The sequence below is a fragment of the Callospermophilus lateralis genome, chromosome 5 (genome assembly GCF_048772815.1).
Source record: "Callospermophilus lateralis isolate mCalLat2 chromosome 5, mCalLat2.hap1, whole genome shotgun sequence".
NCBI classification, from domain to species: domain Eukaryota; kingdom Metazoa; phylum Chordata; class Mammalia; order Rodentia; family Sciuridae; genus Callospermophilus; species Callospermophilus lateralis.
In genome coordinates, this window is record NC_135309.1 from 70,447,702 (window position 1) to 70,468,620 (window position 20,919).

The following is a 20,919-nucleotide window of genomic DNA, read 5'->3' on the forward strand; positions in this document are numbered from 1 at the left end:
TGATATTTTAACATGTCTGCTTTATTGAGATTATTTACAAGTCAGCCCCTCCTCTGCCAAGAAACATTAAAAGGGCTTTGTTACTGCTTGGATACAAGGAAGGAACAGAGATGCTGATAAACTTCTCTATTGTGGCTAAAGTAAAAGAAAGCCCGGAAGATAAATTGGACGTGAAGAGCAAACGGCACAGCATAGCTGAGCAGCTACAGTGATAATGACTGTACCTAATGCCACCAACTAAGATCTGGTGCAGCCAGTGTTATACACGTGTACACCGTGGTCCCATGCACACCTCCCAACACACTGCACAAAGAGGCACCAGAGAGAGGGCCAAGGTGCCAGGATTGCATAGGACTCATTTATCAATGATTAGATACAACTCAAAAATACTTAAAACTACAAATAGAACCAGGGTTGGGCTGTAGCTCAGCCGTAGAGTGCTTGCCTAGTATGCATGAAGCACTGGGCTCAGTTCCCAGAGAGAGGAAAAACATACTTATTAAAAACATTTAAACATCTCCAGAAGGAAATAACAGTAAGAATGAGAAGCAAAATTCAAAGTGATAATCAGCAAGAATTTTCTAGCTATTGAAAAATAGTTCAAAACTAGGATAATCATAATGTAACGTAAAATACTAGAGGAAGAAAAGAAGGTAGTAAGAATAGCAGGAGACAGAAGACAGATCACTCCACAGGACATTGGCACCATTGAGAGTTCCCACCAAAGGCTGATTGGCAGGAGGCAAGGAGATATCTGTGTATAAGGGGAGAATATTAGAGATTCCAGCAGCTGTGGGACAGGGCCCCAGGGAGCCTGATGTGGCATTATAGTCTCTTCCAAAGATGACCATCAAATATCTTCATTCCCAAATGCTCTTGACACAATAAGCATTGGAAGTCCTGCCACAAAGAGATAGGGTCTGCACCCTCTCCTATGGGAACTTTGTGGGCTCTTGTGACCGTTCCAACCAACAGAAAGGTGCAAGTAAGGGTAATGACTTCAGGGGTTAGGTTGTGAAAAAGCAGTACAGTGCCTGTATAAACTGCTAGAATATCCACTGCTGAAGCCTGCAGTCACTCTGAGCCCATCTGCATAGTGATGCTGTGAGGAAGCCAAAAGTTGCCTATATGGGGAGACAGATAGGCAGGTCCTAAGACCATAGAGACAGGGGGAGAGTGGGGGCAAGAGGAGGGGACAGAAGGAAACCAGGAAAGAGGAAGAGGGCTCTGTGTGGCCAGCCTTGAGCTGCTTCAGACCCACAGACTTTCCACTCTACTACCATCTGGTTGGAACTACATGAGAACTGAGCCTGAATCACTTACTCAAATGCTCCCCAAATTCCTGACCCACAGAAACAATGAGACATACTAAAATAGCTGGTGTGGCTGTCAAAGTTGCTTAGTTTTGGGGTGACTTGTTATACAGCAATAGATAACCGGAACATCTAAACTGCCAAATGGCAGCTCTCCAGGGATCAAGTGAGACTAACGTGAATCAGCTTCCTAGGAGGAGGTCATCCAAGACTTTTCAGCTTCTAAAAACATCTGACACATTTAATATCATGTACATGTGAAATATAAGCATCTTTCTTAATTGCAGTTCCCAACATAACTTAGAGCTAAGAATATTCATCTTATTTTAGTTATCTTCAGGATACCAGGCCTTCTGGAACTACTGTATAAAAACTAAGAGAATTACAGTGGAACACTGGAAATGTTACTTAATGTTCACATTATAATCATTATCTGTTAGCCAAGCAAATCAAGCATGAAATTTAAAAAAGGAACTCACCCCCTTTCCTCCTGACTTTTGGTCAAATGGTACCATAGTGATTTGTTTGGAATCTCGTTGATATGTACAGTAGTGCTTCACCCAAGAAGTTCCAAAGTGACCTGCAAGGTAACATTGCCCGTTAAACATCTGTACTTGCCCACTGTGTGCTGCCCAGCATTAACTGCAGAAACATATAGCCCACCCACCGCCCATAACCCTCACCTACCCTGCGTGAGGGCAATGGATTCTCCACACAGCTAGACTGAAACAGACAGAAATCTGATCCCACAGGCTGGAAATGGAACCAGCCCAAGGCTTTCCCCCAGAGGCTCAAGAGCTCTATTTCCCACTAAAACTCTCTCCATTGGGTCTTTAAATGTAAGGGAAGTAGAGGTTCCCTGGGGAAATTAATTCACATTCCCATCATCAATCTCCATTTGGAGTTTCCGCTCTCTTTCCTGACTGGAGTAAGATGCTAAGGAAAGAACCCAGAAAGTCTCCTCCAAGTGCCTGTCACCATTCCCAGGGACGATGACATCAGGCTTCCCACACAGCTGCTCGGTGACTCTGTGCACAGACACTGGGGGTTCTGACCTACTTCCAAACCCCTCATATTTACTTTGGCAGAAGGAAAAATGATTAGGAAAGCAGACAGTGATACCTCAGAAACACCAGAGGTACAGAGTGGAAGTGACTGAAAGGCTCAAATGTAATCTAAGGAGCCGTTTCTCAAAATTGTCCCTCAGGGAAAGGGAGACGCCATAGAGTGGAGGTCTAATGAGACCTCTGACTTCACTCACTACTCAGCCTATATTTTGAACAACAGAACAGTATGAGATGAAGAAGGCATTACCAGCCTGCAATAGCCTCAATCAAGAGCTCTCGTTCTAGATGTTTACAGAGATCAAATAGCAGAAATGGTTAAAAATTTTAAAAGCATAAAAAGGGAATCAGTAGACATTTAATAATTATTAATGGTGTGTCATGACTGCCAGCTGCAACTGCTAGAAGCCACTTGGTAAACATAAAAGGCAAGACGTGAGTGTTCACAATAGGGCGTCAAGCACAAATGAAACGCCAACCACCCAAATGCATTCTGTGGCTTAGGGGGAAGTTCCAGTGACTACACGACATGAGGTTCCAGGAGAACCTCATTGTATTAGCCAATTTAAGCATCAAGATAAATAAAGACAGTAATGGATTATAGCCTACTGAATGAAAGTTCATATTGCCAATGGAAAGACAGAAGGATAGACAGAAGGGTGAACTGGAAGAGTGGGAGGGAGAGAGAAAGGAAGGGAAGGGAGGACACTGAATGGCAACTACTAAATGTGGAGGGAGAGGCAGAGCTGGGAAAGCACCATCTGTCAAGCATCACAAAGTTGGGTCCGGCATGAGTCATTGGACACGAAGTCTACAGAGTGCAAAGTGTGGAAAGGAGTGACTAGGGAAAAAGCAGTGACTAGACAGTGCAGAGACCAGATCACGCCTTGTGTGGATGATCAAATTAACAGCATCATCAAGGAGATGGAGGGATGTGGCCCTGAGGGGAAGAACATAGCACTACTCATGCAGGCCTGAGCTGGAGATGATTAGATGACCCAAATCTAATCACGAGGAAACATCAGTCAAACCCACACAGAATCAAGTTCTATAAAGGAATTGGATCATGTTCTTTAAAAACTTCAGGGTCATGAAAGACAAAGAAAGGCTGAAGAATGGTTCTGGATTGGCAGGAACTAGAGGCATGACAACTACATCCAGCACACAAGTAAGTAATGGAGGAAACAATGCTTTGTAAGGGCTTTATGGGGACAAGTGACCTACTGAAATATGAGCTGTAATTTAAATGCTGTATCAATATTCCATTCCTTGGATGTGGTGACATAAATGAATATCCCTATCCTTAAAAATTCTGAAGTAAAGGAGCATGAATTAGGCAACCTGCTCTTGAATGGTGCAGAAAAAGAGTGTATGTGTATCTACGTGTATGTGCACACACACATGTGAGCATAGAAAGCAAAAAAAAAAAAATATATATGTATATATATGATTGTGGTATACAAAGAGAAAAAATGATATAACTATAGCAAAATGCTAAAAATTGGTCCATCTGAGTAAATTCCCATATTTCCCCTTAAATCATTCTTATGACTTTTTTGTATGTTTACAATGTTTCAAAACAATAAGTTACCAAAAGTTTAACATAAAAAATGATGCACCTCAATGAAATACTCTAGACTACTGTGTTAGAGAACCATAAAAAGTGGTTCTAAGGATAATCAACACGTTGATGTCAAACAAGCATGTGAAGGGTGTGGAACAAAACTATAATGTCATGTGAGAATGCAAGAAAGCAATACCGATTTTATGTAACATGTAAATTAATCATTGTAATGGACACTGAACGACATTTTTAAAGCCCTAAAAATTTGTATTTTCAAGTTGACCCTAAAACTTCTTGGCAGGGTAGGGGGTGTGATATATCTTCTCTTTTGGGGAAAACAACAACAACAACAACAATTGGAAACTTTGATTTAGGAAGTGAAACACACAACTGAAGTGGCTTCGACTTCTTATAAACCTCCACCAGCTCCTCCCTGTAAGAATAAGGAACGTGACCCCCACATCACAACCAGTTCATCCAGTCCCACTGCTGCCCCACTGTTTCCAGGGGAAACTCTTACGTCCAAGCAAATTTTTAGTAATTGCTGAAAAGAATAATCACTACAGCCAAATGTTTCTAATCCATTCCATCAGGAAGCTGTATGAGTGAAGACATTTGCCTAACAAGAGGACCCAGAAGAATGCAGAACCAGCACAAATCTGAGAGACTTGCTCCTGGGAAAGCAAGGAGGGAGAGCCGGAGAAGTACCATGAAAGAAAACAATTCAACCTTTCTCACTCCTGGAATTGCATGTATGCAGTAAGCCTCCAAGTGCCACCTCAGTAGCACAGTCACACCACAGAGCCCTTCCCTAGACCTCTGGCATGAATCTGTGTCATTGCTAAACACTTCCTGCTAGCAGCACCTGGCATCTCTCCTTGACATCGTTATCATAACAGTGGGTCTCCTTCTTGGCTCTCAAAGGGAGCTTTTGTTTCTACTTTTCATAAAACTCAAGTATTAGGATGAAAGAAGAAAAGAAAAAGGGCCTAAGTCATGACTAGTCCCACTTGGAAAGAGAATCACCAAGTATTAGGTCTCCCAAAGGATCTGACCACTGAGAGACAAGAAGGTCTAGCATGTGAGACCTTTCCAAGGACCCTGCACTGAGGGTACAGGATGCTGCACAAGGACACTAGAGAAGAGAATCCCTCAGGGAATCCCAGGTTCCCAGGGAAATACCCACTCACAACAAATCCAGAATACACCACTAGGAGGTGGACAAGATTTTGTAGATTTCACCTCTCCCCTTGGAAGCTGCACCACACCATTACTGGCCCCTCCCCCAGCATGTACTCAGTAGGCCAGGCACTACTGGACACACTCTCCACCTTCTGGACAGAGGGCCTCCATGCCCTGCTGCTGGCAGGCAGCACACTCACGTTTCTCCTGAACATAGAGGTACCCCTCCATGGTGTAGGGGCTGATGGTCTTGTGCTCCAGGGGGTTCTCCTTCATCTTCTTCATCAGGGATTCCACCTCTGACCTGGTGCCTTCAAAGCGGTTTCTTGTCTTGGATAAAAGGAATTTGACTCAAATGAAAGAAATGAAATCTCTAACAATTCACAAGGTCAACCAATAGAATTCATAGATCTAAAACCAGAGAAGGGTCACTCAACCCTCCAAGAACTGAGTGAATATTCATTTACAAGAAGTGTCGTATTCATATACACATTGGCCTTCTAGTCCCACACCTAAATGACTCATAAACTAGATCAAAATCACCCAGGACACTTGAGAAAATGCAAATGCCCAGGCCTAACTGAGCCTAATTGCTCTCTCTCACCTAGAGATCAACTTGGAGCCGCTGAGCCTAAAACATGCATTTTAGACAGCAGCCCAGGCGATTCCGACTTAGGGGCCTGCACACCTTCAGGACTTGAGGGCCTCTGTTCTCCAGTGCAGAGAGGGCTTCCTGCTGATGGCTCACAAATGGGCCCCTCCTCAAAGAGGAGCTGCTGCACTCAAGGCCACCCCCTACCCAGAGTAGCCTGACTCCTGACTTCTACTCAGGCCACTCTTAGGTCCACTCAGCCCCAGAGCACATGGCACAGCTCAGCCTGCCCTGCCATCCTCCTTGCTCCTCTCTCACAGGGGCTTTGGCTGCCATGGCACTCCAGGGAATCTGCTGCATATCAACTTCCATTCCAGAGGCAACCTTCAGAAGAACCCAATCTAAGGTAAAGCTACCCTCTGTGAAATCTTTTCTGAGACTCTGCACTTCCTGTTCTCTTAGATGATGCAGAGAACCACGTAGGCTCCAGACTGCTAAAGGCTGTGTGACACAGCCCACTCAGAAACACTTGGGTCTATTTCCTACACAAGAGCAACGAGAGGCAATATAAAAGTCAACAAGTCCTATCACATAGTGAAGAAGGCAGCTAGAGCTCTGTGCACCAAAACGTACTGTGTGTAAAACCTGGAAGGTGATTAGGAGTGATCATACTGACCTGGACTTCCGGCCAGCCCTCCTAAGAGTTGGAAAAGAGCACATCCTTTGAGCTTGTGTCCCTAGTCCCATTCCCTGAACACACACACTAAGGTTTCATGTGGCCAGGCAGCTAGATGCATAGAAGGGAGGCTGGGTGGGCTTTCTAAGGCTAAAGGAAATCCTGATTTTGGTGCTGCTGATTTAAGACATAATCAGAAGCAGCACTTCCCTAAACATAAATAGTGCTTTGACATAATAGAGAAGAGCATGATGCTCGGACTCAAGGCCACCCAGCACTCTGGAAGTGCCTGCCCCCAGCTGCCCTCTGAACCAGGCAGAACCCACCCTCCTCACCTATGTCCCAGCCCAGCTCCCTAGCAACCAGACCCATACTTGGTGTTTTTCTTTCTTTAACCAGAGAAAGGAAGTCTGTCCCTGTGGCCACTCACATTCTGTATGCTAATGGTCAACTGTGTCTTGAAGTCACCAAAATCCTTGGCCAGTTCATAACCATGGTGATAGAAAGTGAAGAGTCCTTGCAGGAAGGCCAGCAGCTGTAAAGAAAGAAGAAAGGCAGAGGTCACATGAACACTGAAAAGAAGGAGGCCGTAGCTCTGAGTTCTCAACACTGGTTTCAAAAGGTAGAACAATGATAATGGCTCACATATACTGAATACCACTTCTGTGCTAGGCACTGTGCCCTTCCATACCTTGCCTCACTGAATACTCACAATAATCTATGGCCTAAGCACTCCTGTTACTCCATTTTAATAAGAAGGAAGCATATTCATAGGGATTAAATAACTTGCCCAAAACACACATAAGTGGGAGCCAGGAATGAAGCCAGGTCTCCTTTGCATCAACACTCATGGGCTGAGCCTGTAAGCCTCATCATTGCCGAAGAACATTAGTTTTTCAAAGAAGAAAGACCAGGGCTACAGCTCAGTTTCCTTTGAGTACATTTGTAATATCAGGTTATGATGTAGAAGAGGAAGGGAATGAAGGAAGCTGGTATGGTCTGAGTCTGCAGTCTAACAGGCAAAGTCAACGTGTGTTTCTGTGCTTTCCCTAAAAAATCCCAAAGTAAACACTACAAACACCTTTATTAAAATAGTGCCACATTTTCAGGTATAATGGCTTCCCTCCATTTCAATCCCCTCAGGCTAAAAGGCTAGTTCATTCATTGTTTAGTCTTGTGTGTAGTGAATGGTGAAAACAGCTGACCACCATGATCTCACAGCACACCTCCATGTACTCAAAACCCATCCCTTCCCAGAGCCCCAGCCAGCCTCCGCTGCTCCAAAATAAACAAACATTGTTCCTTTGGTCTTTCCTTAAGAGCCTAAATCCAAAACTCACTGTTTTGCTTTCTTGGCCCCTTCCCAAGTCCTCCACATCTTGCCTCGGTTCCAAATTTTGACCCAAAGAAACAATCTTAATAAAAGGCTGGACAAATCTGAGAAGCACCATGCCTCCCCTGTCATGAGCTCAGCTCTCCACATGCAGAAACCATCCCTGTCCTGCAAAGACTGAACCCAGAGCCTGGTGCACACCAGGTGAGCGCTCCACCACTGAGCCACATACCCAGTCCTCTGACACATTTTCTTAGTGGCCCACTCCGACCTTCCTGACCTGCTCCTACCACGTACTACACCAAGACACACTGGCTTTAGTTTATATTGTTGTATTTGGCTTTTCCATCCCTAAATGAACACACTTTATGTATTAAACATAATCCCAAGCCCATTTATCTGTACCAGACTCTGCTTTCTGAGAGGCAGCTCAGAAAATGATGATAATGATGGTGAAGGGCTCTCTCACACCCAGCAGTGGTGAGCACCAAGGAAGGTAACTACTCCACCTAAACCCAGAGGGGCCTGCTTTCATGGCAAGCCACATGCCCCATGATTTATCAGAGCTCTGTAGTGGAACATCAAACATCACCCAGGTTATAAGAATATGGTACACTGAGTTCCTACTGCCAGTGTCCCCAGGACATCTGTGCCCTTGGATTCTCAAGGGAGCACATACGGCTGGATCCTCTGGATATGAAAACATCTAGGGTACCGTGTACATCCCTGACATAAATCCACGAATGAGTGGACAGTCAGAGAGAGTCACCAAGTACTAAAAATGAACTCTTTTCTTCAAAGATGACCAAAGGTTTTGGACTGACTCCATATAAAGTGTTTTTCTGAGAGGAGGGCCTATGTCTTTCCTTCCAGATGGATCCAGTAACAGAGGAGAAAGGGCTCTTCTGCCAAAACTAGTTCCGTCATTCACAAAAAGGTAAACTGTTCCTCACCTCTTCTTACATTTGTCCTCTCCATAGATTACCAATACTGGACCCTATCACTTTTCCAAAGCAAGATCTGAAACAAGATCCGGCCCTAAATTCTAAGGCCATTCTTCCTATTAGCTCTGATTTTCCTTCACTGAAAGTAAACACGACCTCTCTTGCTCAGGGCAATTACACATTCTCAAACAAATCACTAAAATGTCACCTGGGCATATACACAAACGCTCCAGAGGCAGAGTTAGTAATATTTATTTTGGTTTCACTTCCTTTGGTCTCATGCCTGCCTGTCCATTTTTCTACGGGAAATGATTCCTTAGATACTATTATTTTTGGCCTGCTTTCTCTTCCTTCTCCCTGCACAGCACCTTCTCTCTCCTCCCTCACCTCCTATGTCCCCTCCCACACACTACATGAACCTTTGAACCTGTTACCAGTGGGAAATGGAAGTCCACTCCTCAGGGGGTAGGGTGAGGCCCACAGAAGGACTCCAGAGATGGGGAAGATCTGCCTGCTTCAAAGAAATGCTTCTATCAAACACAAGGAGGAAGAGATTGCTGGAGCCCCACCTGTTTACCAGATAAGAGTGGTCAGCTCATCCACTGAGCAGCCACCGAATCACAGTCCAACAGAGCAAACACTTCTGCTGCCTCCCTTTGCCTTCTTCCCCTTCCATACTCAGACAACGACTGTAAGCAAAACCTACTCCTACTTCCTGACTAACAGGGACCATATCTTTTAGAGCAAAACTGGAACTGCTTGAGATATATCATTTTGAACTCTGATAAACTCAGGTTGCCACCATTCACAGAACAGAATGATTATTATGTGCTGAATTGTAACCCCCCTAAAGCATGAGGACCCAAAGGACCTCAGAACATGGCCTTACTTGGAAACAGGTCTTTACAGAGGTGATCAAGTGACTGTATGGTCATCAGGGTGGGCACTAATAGTTTTATAAGAATAACATGACTGATGTCCTATAAAAGAGGAAATTGGGACACAGAGGCAGACATGCACAGCAGGAAGAGGTCCCTGTGAAGGGAGAGGACTGCCAAAGATCGTGGGCAAATCACCAAAAGCCAGAAGAAGAAAGATCCTTTCCCTGTAGGTTTCAGAAGAAGCATGGCCCTGCTACACCTCAGCTTCAAACATCCAGCCTCTCGAACTATGAGACAATAGGTTTCAGCTGTGTTAAGCCAGCCTGTTTGTGGTCATTTGTTACAGCAGCCCCAGCAAACTCATACAGCTACCAAGAATCATTACTCATGCAACAAAGACCACAGCCAGTAGCCAAGCCACAGGACTCTCTTTAACTCATCTTTAACAGGAGGAGTTTAGTGATAGTATATATTAGTGCACAGGTGAGGTGAAGGTTAATTCGGATCACCTATGGAGTGGGCTTAGCATAGGAGTGCTGCCAGGGGCTGTTCTGCAAGAAAGACATAGAATCAGATTGTGTTAGAAGATGCAGTGTGGTCCAGACCAGATGGGAAAGGAGGAAGCCCAGGACAGAATACAACAGACAACAGGAAAGAATGAAGAGCTGAAAGGAACAGAAGAGAGGGAAGGAGAGGAAGAAAGAGCACCAAGAAATACTGAGGAGGAGAAACCCAAGACACAGTGCTCAATGACTGTGAAGAACAAGTTCTCCGTAGCACTAACCAACCTACAATTATGAAAACTCAGGGAATGGATGATCATGGCTCAGCTTCAGGCAGTCTGTGCATCATATCTGCAATCCACATCTCCAGAACATCTGGTGCCTCAACAAGAATTTAAAGGCTTCCTGCATGTACATATACGAATGTGTCCGTGTGTATGTGTGCATATGTGCGCACGTGCATGTGCGTGCATAGACAAGTACACAAGTATGCATGCATTTTTAGAGCCTGAAAGTCTGATTTTTCTTACTTGGAATACTAAAAACATTTTTAAAATATATTTATGAAGGTTAGTAATGTCCTAGTACTTGAATGCACTTTCTAAGAAACAAATGAAGGAGCTAGGGTTATGGCTCAGTGGTCAAGTGCTTGCCTAACATGTGTGAGGCACTGGGTTCGATTCTAAATATAAATTTTTTAAAAAAAGAAAAAGGTCCATGGGGGGTGGGGAGGAAGGAAGGAGGGAGAGAGGGAAGGAGGGAGGGAGGGAAGGAAGGAAGGAAGGAAGGAAGGAAGGAAGGAAGGAAGGAAGGAAGGAAGGAAGATGGTCCAGGCACACAGTGTTTCTTTGAAAAGCTGGAAGATTCCTTTGATTACAACCAACACCTGAGCACCTCAACAATTTGGTTCAATAGATTTTTTGCAGGGGTCACGTCTATATGTGTTTCCATTTTTTTCATCCAAAAATAGAAATAAAAACAGTATCTACCTTCAGAGATGCTATAAGATTGAATGATGTAATGTAGGTAAAGGGCTTAGCTCAGTACATGGCAAGGTTTCAACCAAGATCATCAATGGCTACTTCATGTTCTCCCTTGTACAATTCTAAGCCAGTGGCTCACACTGCTAGGTGCAGCAGAATCACCTGGAAGGCTTATTAAAACAAAGACTGCTGGGCCTGGCCCTTAAATTTCAGGGCTGGCACAGAGTCTGAGAGTTCCCTATTTCTAACACTGAGAACTGCTCATCTCATCATTAGCCCTGTATGAATACAGTAGTCCACGCTTATCCATAGGAATACCTTCTAAGACCCCCAGTGGTTACCAGAAATTACAGAGTACTAAACCCTACATATTCTACCTTTTTTCCCTATACATACGTATCTATGATAAAGTTTGACTTATAAACTGCAATAAGATTAACTAAAAGAGAAGAATGAAAACAACATACTGTAATGTATATTGCTATGTACTGCATAAGTTATGTGGATGTGGTCTCTCTTTTTCCCTCTCAGAATGTCTTACTGTACCACATCCCCCTTCTTCTTGTAATGATATGAGGATGATACGATGCTCACAGGAGGGGATGAAGCAAGATAGATGATGCAGCATTGTGAGGTAGTGGTTAGGCTGCTGGTAAGGGTTACTCGAACTCAAGCCCTGTGATGCCACTGAACTGTGACCATCAATCTGATGCCTGAGAGGCCTAAGTGACTAACAGGCAGGCAGCAGATACAGCATGATTCGCATCCTCAAGGGCCAGGCAGGAGGGAGAGGGACTGTGTGAGCGGTCGTAACACTACTCAGAAAGATGCTCAATTTAAAACTTATGAGTTGTTTATTTCAGAAATTTTCACTTGATATATCTGGACCACAAATGACAGGGGGTAATGAAACCACCAATAAAACGGCTGCTCCTTAAGCCACTGACCTGCTGGACACTGGGATGATCAGAGACAAGAACGTCCACAGAAAGGGAAGGCTAAGCATCCGAATCCTACATCCAGCCTCTCAACCAACTCATTTCATTTAACTTTAGGTAAATCCTCATTACTTTTTCTTTGCCCTAATGTGAGACTGAAAAATTCTTTCCATTAACTCTCCAGTACCTCACTGTGTGCCCTGAAAAGCATCCGCAAACTGCAATAACTCTACTCTTTAAATCCCTCTGACATTTCTACATCATCCAGGCCGTCCACCCTGTTGCTGACCTGCTTGCTGCCACAGCTGGCATTCCACTCTCCAATGCTTATTTTCCCAGGAGGGCTGTGAGCTCTTCAGACATAGCCGCTGGGATATCAGTACTTTCCATGGAAGTCAGTAAATATATGCTTTTAGATATATCAAGACCATTTATATTAAAACATGTAAGCCCAAAAATTTAAATTAAAATTTTTTCTAATTTTCAATTGGGCTAATCAGATTCTGTTCTAAGCACCTTACTTGAATCAACTCAGTCAATATCCTCGCGCAGCACCTTTATAAGGTGAGTGGTACTGTTAGCCCAGGAAAGTGAGGCTCAGAGAAATAGCTTGCCCAAGAACTCAAAGCTAGTACATGAGGGGGCACCAATTTAAATTCAGACCATCCTTAACATGATGTTATTGCTTCTTCAAATGAGAACTCCCTGAGACACTGACACAATACAAGAGCATTCCAGAAAATGGAATGGTAAATCTTTGTCATTTTTTTTTTTTTTTTTTTTTAAGGAAGAGGCGGGATAAGAGAAGGAGAAGGAAGGGAGCAAAGAAGGAGGTGGAAAACCAGGTCAGATGAACAAAGCCATCCAGCTAAGCCCAGCCTAGATGAACTGAACGGACGTGTGACGAATAACGTCTACTATATATGAGGCTTCATAGTTGTCACTTAGCAAAAGTTAACAGATACAATCCCTGATACGCTAGGTACACCTACTGACAGATCAAAGCGGGTAACAAAAAACCTCACCTCAAAAAAGCCAGTTGGACCAATTTGAATAAAAGTTATCAAATGCAATTACAGAATAATATTGGTCAATACAAACATAAAGATTATTAGAACTGCACAGTTCTTCTTGTCTGGAAATTCTAGTAAAAGCAAATAAAAACAACACTAAAGGCAAATTCTATTTGACAGCCTTGGAATTCCTTCCCTGATCACAGGAAATGAGCCTAGCAAGTCTACATGACTAAAAAGCATCCCGTGTCTATAAAGTAGAAATGGCAACAGAAAACAGTTTACTGGAAAAGGCAGGGGTGGGGGACATTTTCTTTCAGTCCCTTATACTTTTATTCTTTTTTTGCTTAAGAAAATTACCCTTTCTTAAATCTAAGTAGACCAGAATCTTATTTGTACAGAGCTCCCAGGCTCGTGTCTAAATCAGAGGCTACCTTTTGGCTGAAAAATCCAAGGTCTGCAGGAGTTCTAAACTGACGCCCATGTATTATTTTGATGTCTCCATGAAGTCTTCCTGCTGTGGACTCTGCACAGCACGAACAGCCAACAGAGAGGCACCACATCTGAACACAGCCACAACCACAGCCTCTAGTCAGACTTTTTCCCCACACTGCAATATTTCATGCCCACTAGAACATTCTGCCCAAGTCCAGATTTCATCATGGTCCACTGTAGAATCTCTTCGCTGCTCTGGTCATGAAAAAATTGAGTTTGAGAAATGTCTGAATGGGGTAAGGAAGGGCTCTGAACCCCAGGATTTTTTTTAAAAGATACATGTTTAAAAGATATAATAAATTCTGATATTTCTGGGGTTATGTTATGGTTTCGATATTAGGTGTCTCCCAAAAGAGCATGTTTGAGACAATGCAGAAAGGTTTAGAGGTGAAATGATTGGGTTATAAGAGCCTTAACTCAAACAGTAAGTTAATCCACTAATAGGGATTAAGGGTGGTAACAGTAGGCAGGTAGGGTGGGTCATTGGAGGCATGCCTTAGGGTATATATTTTGTCCTTGTTGAGGGAAGCCAGAGCCTGTGACTGGTACTCCTCTCTCTCCCTCCCTCCCTCCCTCTACCTCCTCCCTAGTGCAATGTCTTGAACCACTTTCCTCCACCACACTCTTCCACCCCATGTCCTGCCTTACCTCAGGCTCTGAGGAATGGAGCCAGCCATCTATAGACCGAGACCTTTGAAACCATGAGTGCCAGATAAACTTTTCCTCCTCTGATAAAACTGTTTGTGTCAGGTCTTTTGATCACAGCAGTGAAAAAGCTGACTAAAGTTACTTCTGCATTTGGATTATTTTATGGAGAGAGGATGGGTGGGAGAAAAGAGGAAAGCTAAGTCATAATCACTATTTCACAGCAAGATGAGAACGCCTCCCCTCTGGACCACCACCTGGGGCTTCTTTCACCAGAAGACCAAACAGCACAGGCCCAGATGGCTACAGGAAGGAACTCCGCCAAGTGCTCTATCACCATCACTGAGGCGCACAGGGACAGCTGCAGGAAACTCCAGGGTAGCTGAACTGAGAAAGCAGTGTCTTAGCTAAAGGCACAGCCCAGAACTGGTCAGCAACACAGAGCATTCTGCAACCCACCAGGCAGCTGGAAAGAAAGGTGGGAATGAGAGTCTGGGTACACCCCCAAGCCCTGAATGTCTACTTACAGGCTCCACAAACTCAAACATCTTTCTCTCTTGGACTTCCTGCACCTTGAAGACATACTCCAGGGATACTTCGTAGAAATGCTGCCGGACCAGGTCCACTTGGCTGTCGGCCTACAAAGAAGATGGAATGTAAGACAGAAATCGAGTCACTAACCAAGGACAGCTGTGAGCAAGCAGAACAAAATCTCTAGATTTTTAAAACAAATCAAATAACATGACAATGAAATAAGAATAACAACAACAACGATTAACAGAACACTAACTTTGTGCCGGGCGCCAGATCCATGCTTGTACATACACTAGTTGATCATCACTAATTTTAATTATATAACCCTTATTAAATTTCTGTAAAAGATATATTATCTTTATCTCTAATTTTCAGGAGGAAAATCAAGTCCAGTGAAGGTCGCAGAGCTGGGACTCCTGTCCTGGTACATCTGCCCCCCAAGAACCTCAATCACTGTCCGGCCACAATGCTCTACCACCTCCTTGGACCGGAGGGGAACCTGGGCTCCAGAGAAAGCAGGTTTTTAGAGTGAAAAAGAAAAACTGTAGGGCCATCCTCACCCTGTCCCTCCTCATGAACAAAACAAGCTGTTAGAGGGAAGGGGACCCCAGACAGGACATTCATTTTTACATGTGTCCCAAATACTGTGACAAAGAAACTGTCACTTTACCTCAAGGAGAGTAATGGCATTGCTCCCCCTGGCTATCACTTCTCCCTCTGTGCAGGAGATGCCCAGGACAGGCCCATGGGTGCGTGTAATTAAATCACAGATCTGGGCTCCAGAACCCAAGGGAGAAAACAAGTCTGGACGGAGTGGCAGGACACTATGCCAAAGGATACCCAACCTTCAGCCTCAACCACAACACTTTACGGGAAGCAGATTTCAATGATGAGACACTATACAAATGAACATACATACTAGTAGGAGACAAAACACTATTTTCCTTAGAAACAAGTCAGGAACAATTCTATAATGTACTGTACTAAGATAAACAAAGCTCCCCAAAGAACATTTCTACTTGTTCCTTTGTCAAGATTCCTGCAGAAGAAATTTGGGACAAACCCTTACTTCTATTCCAAATTTGGTGCTACCCGAACACCTTAAGAACTTAGCAATTCATTTCTTTACTCAACTATCTCAAGCAAAAAGAAACTTTCTTCGTGGAGCTTACAATATAGTGAAGAAAAAAGCAGAACACAAACTCAGTCAAATGACCATGTAAATAAAGAAAAAATCAAAAGCTCTAGTAAAATACAAGACACTTGATTTTTTATTATTTATTTGTTTGTTTGTTTGTTTTGGTACTGGAGATTGAACTCAGGAACACTCAACCACTGAGCCACATCCCCAGCCCTTTTTTGTATTTTTTTATTTAGAGACAGGGTCTCATTGAGTAGCTTAGCGCCTCACAGTTGCTGAGGTTAGTTTTGAACTTGCAATCCTCCTGCGTCAGCCTCCAAGCCACTGGGATTACAGGCATGTACCACCATGCCCGGCTATGACACCATGATTCAAGTCTTGTACTACCAAGCTCCTCCCACAGGGTAACCCACATGCTAATACACAGAGGCTGGTCTGCTGAACAACTGCTGAATAAAACTGAAGGGCCAAAATAGGGGGCGCTGTGCAAGCCTCCAGTGAGGGGAAGGAGGAAGGAGGTCTTTATCTGGAAGCAAGATTTCAGAAGGCCCCATACCCTGCCTCCCCTAGGTGTGGCTGCTTAAGTGACTGGGCTGACACCATCTACCTGGGCTCCTCCAGCCACGCCCAATATGTTCCCTCTAAGTTTAATGTTCTTGGAGATTTAAATAAATAATATTAAGTAAATCCAACACATGTACACTGAGGGATGCATCTTCTTCCTCAACCTTCCCATACAGGCCTCACATTCTCCCTGGGCTTGCCAACTCAGACTGTAGGCTAGGGTAGAGGATGAGGGGCTTATTCTGAATATCTGCAAAGGGCCTATTGCAATTTAGGCGGGGACACAGAATCAACTCCAGTATCCCTCAGAGAGCTGACCTAGGTCAACATTCCAGTTCTAGAATTTTCCTGCTTACAGTCACTGATCCTGCCTGGAAGATGGAGACAATAATGTCAGTCCTTGCCTCAGAGTGAAGCTGATTCGTAAGAGTAAATGGACCAAAGGATGTGAGCAATGTGGAAAAACAGGAAAGTGTCCTGTGCACGTTGGCTGTTACAACCACCAGGAACCTCTGCGCACTGGGCTGCAATCCCTGCTCCCACCACGAACCAGCCACGCTGTCCCCAGGTCACTGCACTTTTCTCCTAACTGCTCTCCCCACCTGTGTTCTCTCACCTGCCTGGCCTCTGCCCAGCAGCCAGCACACATTTCTTGGAATCCCAGTCAGAGGTCTCTCAGCCCCTTGAGACCTTCCCCATGCTGCCCCATGGTGTGAAGACCCTGGGAGCTCTGCCCACTCCTCTGGCCTCTCCTCCACCCATCCTAACCCACCCTGACTGTGCCCCAGCCTTTGGATTCCTCCTGCCCTCTAATACCCCAAGCCCCCTTCCTGCCCACAACCTCATTTGGTGTTTCTTCTGCCTGAAAACCTCTTCCCACTCCTTCTTCACAGTAAGAAATACTTTTTACATTATGACCCAATAAACACACATTTTAATTTAAAAATAATGCATATTTTTTCATTCTATCTGACTCAACTCTATTTTATGACCCTGTGATTCCGATTCCTATTGCACACCCACAGCTTGAAGATGACTGCCCCAGCTTTCACACAGCCCGCTCCCTCTCAGCCCTCTGGGCTCAGTTCTGGGCTCTTCAGAGAAGTACTCATTAAGCACAGTGTCCTGAAGAAGTCCCTAGTTTACCTCCAATTTATTTTCTTTTCACTGTGTGAAATTCTTATTTAATCCTTCTTTTCTTGTGTGTTGCTTACTCTACAACAAAGTCCCTGAGAACAAACACCTTATCTAATTTTTCCCCTTTTCTATCCCAGAGCCCAGAACAGTGCCTGGCCCAGGGTAAGTGTTCAAAAGATGCCCACAGAATGGTGGACTCAATCTCCATGTGGCGGTCAGTAGCACTGAAGCACATGGCTGCAGTGACTTAGCACTAAGCAGAAATGCATACCTCAATGTATTTCCAAAGGAAAAGAAAGGAGGAATCCCAGGTGGGATGGCACAATTCTCTAGCCGTGCCCCTGCTTACTCTAGGGCACAGATTCCACAGCCTTAGACTCTATAGTGGATTCAGAAGCCAGGATTCCAACTCACTCAGCAGAGCACAACTATATAGTTTGAGTGTGTCCCCCAGAGTTGGTGTGCTTGGAGCTTGGTCCTCAGTGTGACAGTGTTGGGAGGTGTTGTGGCACATTTAGGATTCTCTGGGCCACTGCTTTTGGGAGGTATTAAGTCATTTTCATGGAACCCTACTAGTTCTCAAAAAAGATGTCATGAGAGAATAACACCGGCCCCTCCCTGCTCTCTCTGGCCTGCACATGCCATCCCCACTCACACATGGTCTGCCATTATGATACCATTACCCTAATGTGATGAAAAAGGCTGGTGGTAAGGGAGAGAGGTGTCATCAGAACTGGTGCTGTGCTGTTTGAACTTCCAAAAGTGTAACTAAATGAATCTCTTTTCTTTATAAAGTACTCACACTCAGGTATTTTGTTACAGAAAGCTGACCATCACCCAAGACGGTCTCACTGTTACTTAAACTATAAATCTTCCAGCTTGACTAGACCCATCAACAATTCTGTGCTTTATGAAAAAGAGACATTCTCCAAGACTATAAGTTCCATGAAAGCAAATACTTCATTTCACTTCCCACAAAACACCCACAGCCTGCACAGACTTTCACAGAAGTGTCCAATGAATACTAGTAGAATGAACACATACTGGTTTTGATGTAAACTTCTTAGCTGTTAAAGAATATATTGATGTTTTTAAAATCATCCACTAGATGGCAGTGTTGTTCCACATAGGTGCCCTGTGATTTCTACTTTTCATGGATTTAGGAATGAGCTCAAACTAAAGAGCATTCAATTCAGAGCCCTGCAATCAAGGATAATCAAAAGTATCAGATTTCATCAAAGATGTACCAGGTATTTAATGATGTCCCTAAAAGTTGATTTTTAATAAATGTAAAGGAAATCATCCCTAAATAGCTGGAACACCTTAAGCAAATCACTTGACCTCTACAAGGAGCTCAGATCCTTCAAGTGTAATTCAAGGAGGTTGTACTGGATGATCACCAGGTGCCTCCCTCTCTCTGGTTCTGTTTTCATGACAATGGTTCTGAATAAGAATGACTGGCAAGGTTCAGAGCCTCAAGACCCTTCCTGAGAGAAGAGCAAACTGGGTCAGTAGAGCTCCCACCCAGGTGTCAGCATGAACTAGCTATTTGGCAGGCAATTTACCAGTGCCAAGCCTCCGTTTTCACATCTGTCAAGTAAGTTGATACATCTATTCCTCATAGGGTGGTTGTTAGGATTCAAGAAGATTCCATATGAAGTTCCTAGGGCATAAACATGCATTCAATAATGTCTGCTGCTACTGTGGGTGGTGGTGATAGTAGTTTGTTGCTGTGGCTGTTAGGACTTTTATTGCATATATATTCAGTCCAGGTATAACAAAAAAGCAATGCTTCAGAGCTGACCTGAGCAGACAAGGACTTGCAAGAAAGACCTGGAGCCCAATCCTTTCCTTCAAAATACTTAGAAAGCATGAATGGGCAAAAGGCAGAAACACAAAGGACGATAACAAAAGGGCATAAGGAAAAATGTGCACTGAAGTATACAAGTGGCACAGTTAGGAACCGTGTCATCCACTGTGGGTACAGGGGGTAGAGAGAAGCAGGCCAGTCAGAGCGATAATATGTTACCTTTGTGCAGCACCTACAGTTTGACTTCTCATTCATTAAGTAGTCAGAATGGGTATTGTGTGAGTGTTTTACAAATAAAGGAACTAAAGCTTAGAGTGTCTAAGTAATTGTCCCAGGTCACACAGTGAATGCATGTCCAGTGTTCTGGTCCCTACACTGTGACAACTCAGAGAAATATTGCATTGAAATGGACCTTAAAAAAATATGTTGGATTCATCCCAGGCCAAGACAACAATATCACACCAACAGGACAACAGGAACACCACCAAAAGGCAGCTGCGCCCAACACTGCAGGTGCCAGAGTGTCCAGACATCTGCTCAGCTCTCAGTGCTTGCATGAACAGTTCATGGTCATCCTAAACATGATATGAAACCATGTAGATATGGCAGAGCTGGACAGAGCTGGTCATTGTCAACTACAGCCACAAAGCCTTTCCTGAACGTAAATCAGTTTCCAAACCCTAAATGTCAACTAATGCTAGAAGAATGAAAACTTAAAAGTGAGGGTAGCAGGACTAAACGGCATTTATTAGTAACAATCCACATGTTCTTGGCCATCTTCTAGTGACTCCATTTTGAACTGGAGTTCTTATTATCAAAGAAATGGTTGGTCGAGTAGTATTAATGCTTTTGCAGAAATGGGGATTGAACCCCAGGGCCTTGACCACGGTAGGCAAGCACTCTACCACTGAGCTACACCCCCAGCCCTACAAAATTGGTTTAAAACCCATTTCAAAGCAAAGATTCCTGAGAACACCACACTGCTATCTAAAGATGTGTAAGAAACCCTGATTAGGAGGAGACTGGACTCAACCACCTCCTAAGTTACCTTCAGCTCTCAACATCTGACCCTACCATCTTCATATGTTTTAACCTGGCACAAATACTGGCTCGGTCTCTACTCTAAATGAGGGTCTGAAAGTCAAAGCTTTACTTTTCAGTCACATGAGGAAAAAGGTCAGGCAAACTATTAGGATTTAAGTGACATTTGTGAAGCCAAAGTTTGAGTTCCACTAGGAAACTGCCCTGTCTTCCAGAAACATAAATTCACTCACCCTGCACATCTTCACAAACTAAGTGGTGACAGCACGGTGACAGCAAAGCTGCCTTTTCTTTTCAGGTAACCTACTTTTAAAAAGACCCCATGCAAATCTAGAAGAACCAGGAGCAGATCAAAGACTATTTTCTCAAAACAAGTTTACCACAGCTCAAAATCTATGTATGACAACATGATAACTGTTAAAACAAAAAAGAAAGGAAAAGACTAAAGTCAAGTACTAGATTGAAAAAATTTTAAAAATCAGTATTAAAGGGCTGGGGATATGGTGCAGTGGTAGAGTGTTTGCCTGGCATGCATGAGACCTTGGGTCCAATATCGAGTGTGTGTG

At 43.9% G+C, this 20,919-nt stretch overlaps 1 protein-coding gene across 6 annotated transcripts in view; it reads right to left on the minus strand.

The window, feature by feature from the left end:
• Positions 1 to 20,919, minus strand: part of Arhgap26 (Rho GTPase activating protein 26) — a 409,111-nt gene that overhangs the window by 272,679 nt on the left and 115,513 nt on the right. For all 6 annotated transcript variants that reach the window (XM_076856778.2, XM_076856777.2, XM_076856775.2 and 3 more), the window contains exons 6-9: positions 14,654 to 14,764; positions 6,822 to 6,926; positions 5,324 to 5,453; positions 1,793 to 1,893 (exon numbers count right to left, since the gene is read on the minus strand). In XM_076856778.2, the coding sequence (XP_076712893.1) occupies positions 1,793 to 1,893; positions 5,324 to 5,453; positions 6,822 to 6,926; positions 14,654 to 14,764 (447 nt within the window). The remainder of the gene's footprint in view (positions 1 to 1,792; positions 1,894 to 5,323; positions 5,454 to 6,821; positions 6,927 to 14,653; positions 14,765 to 20,919) is intronic.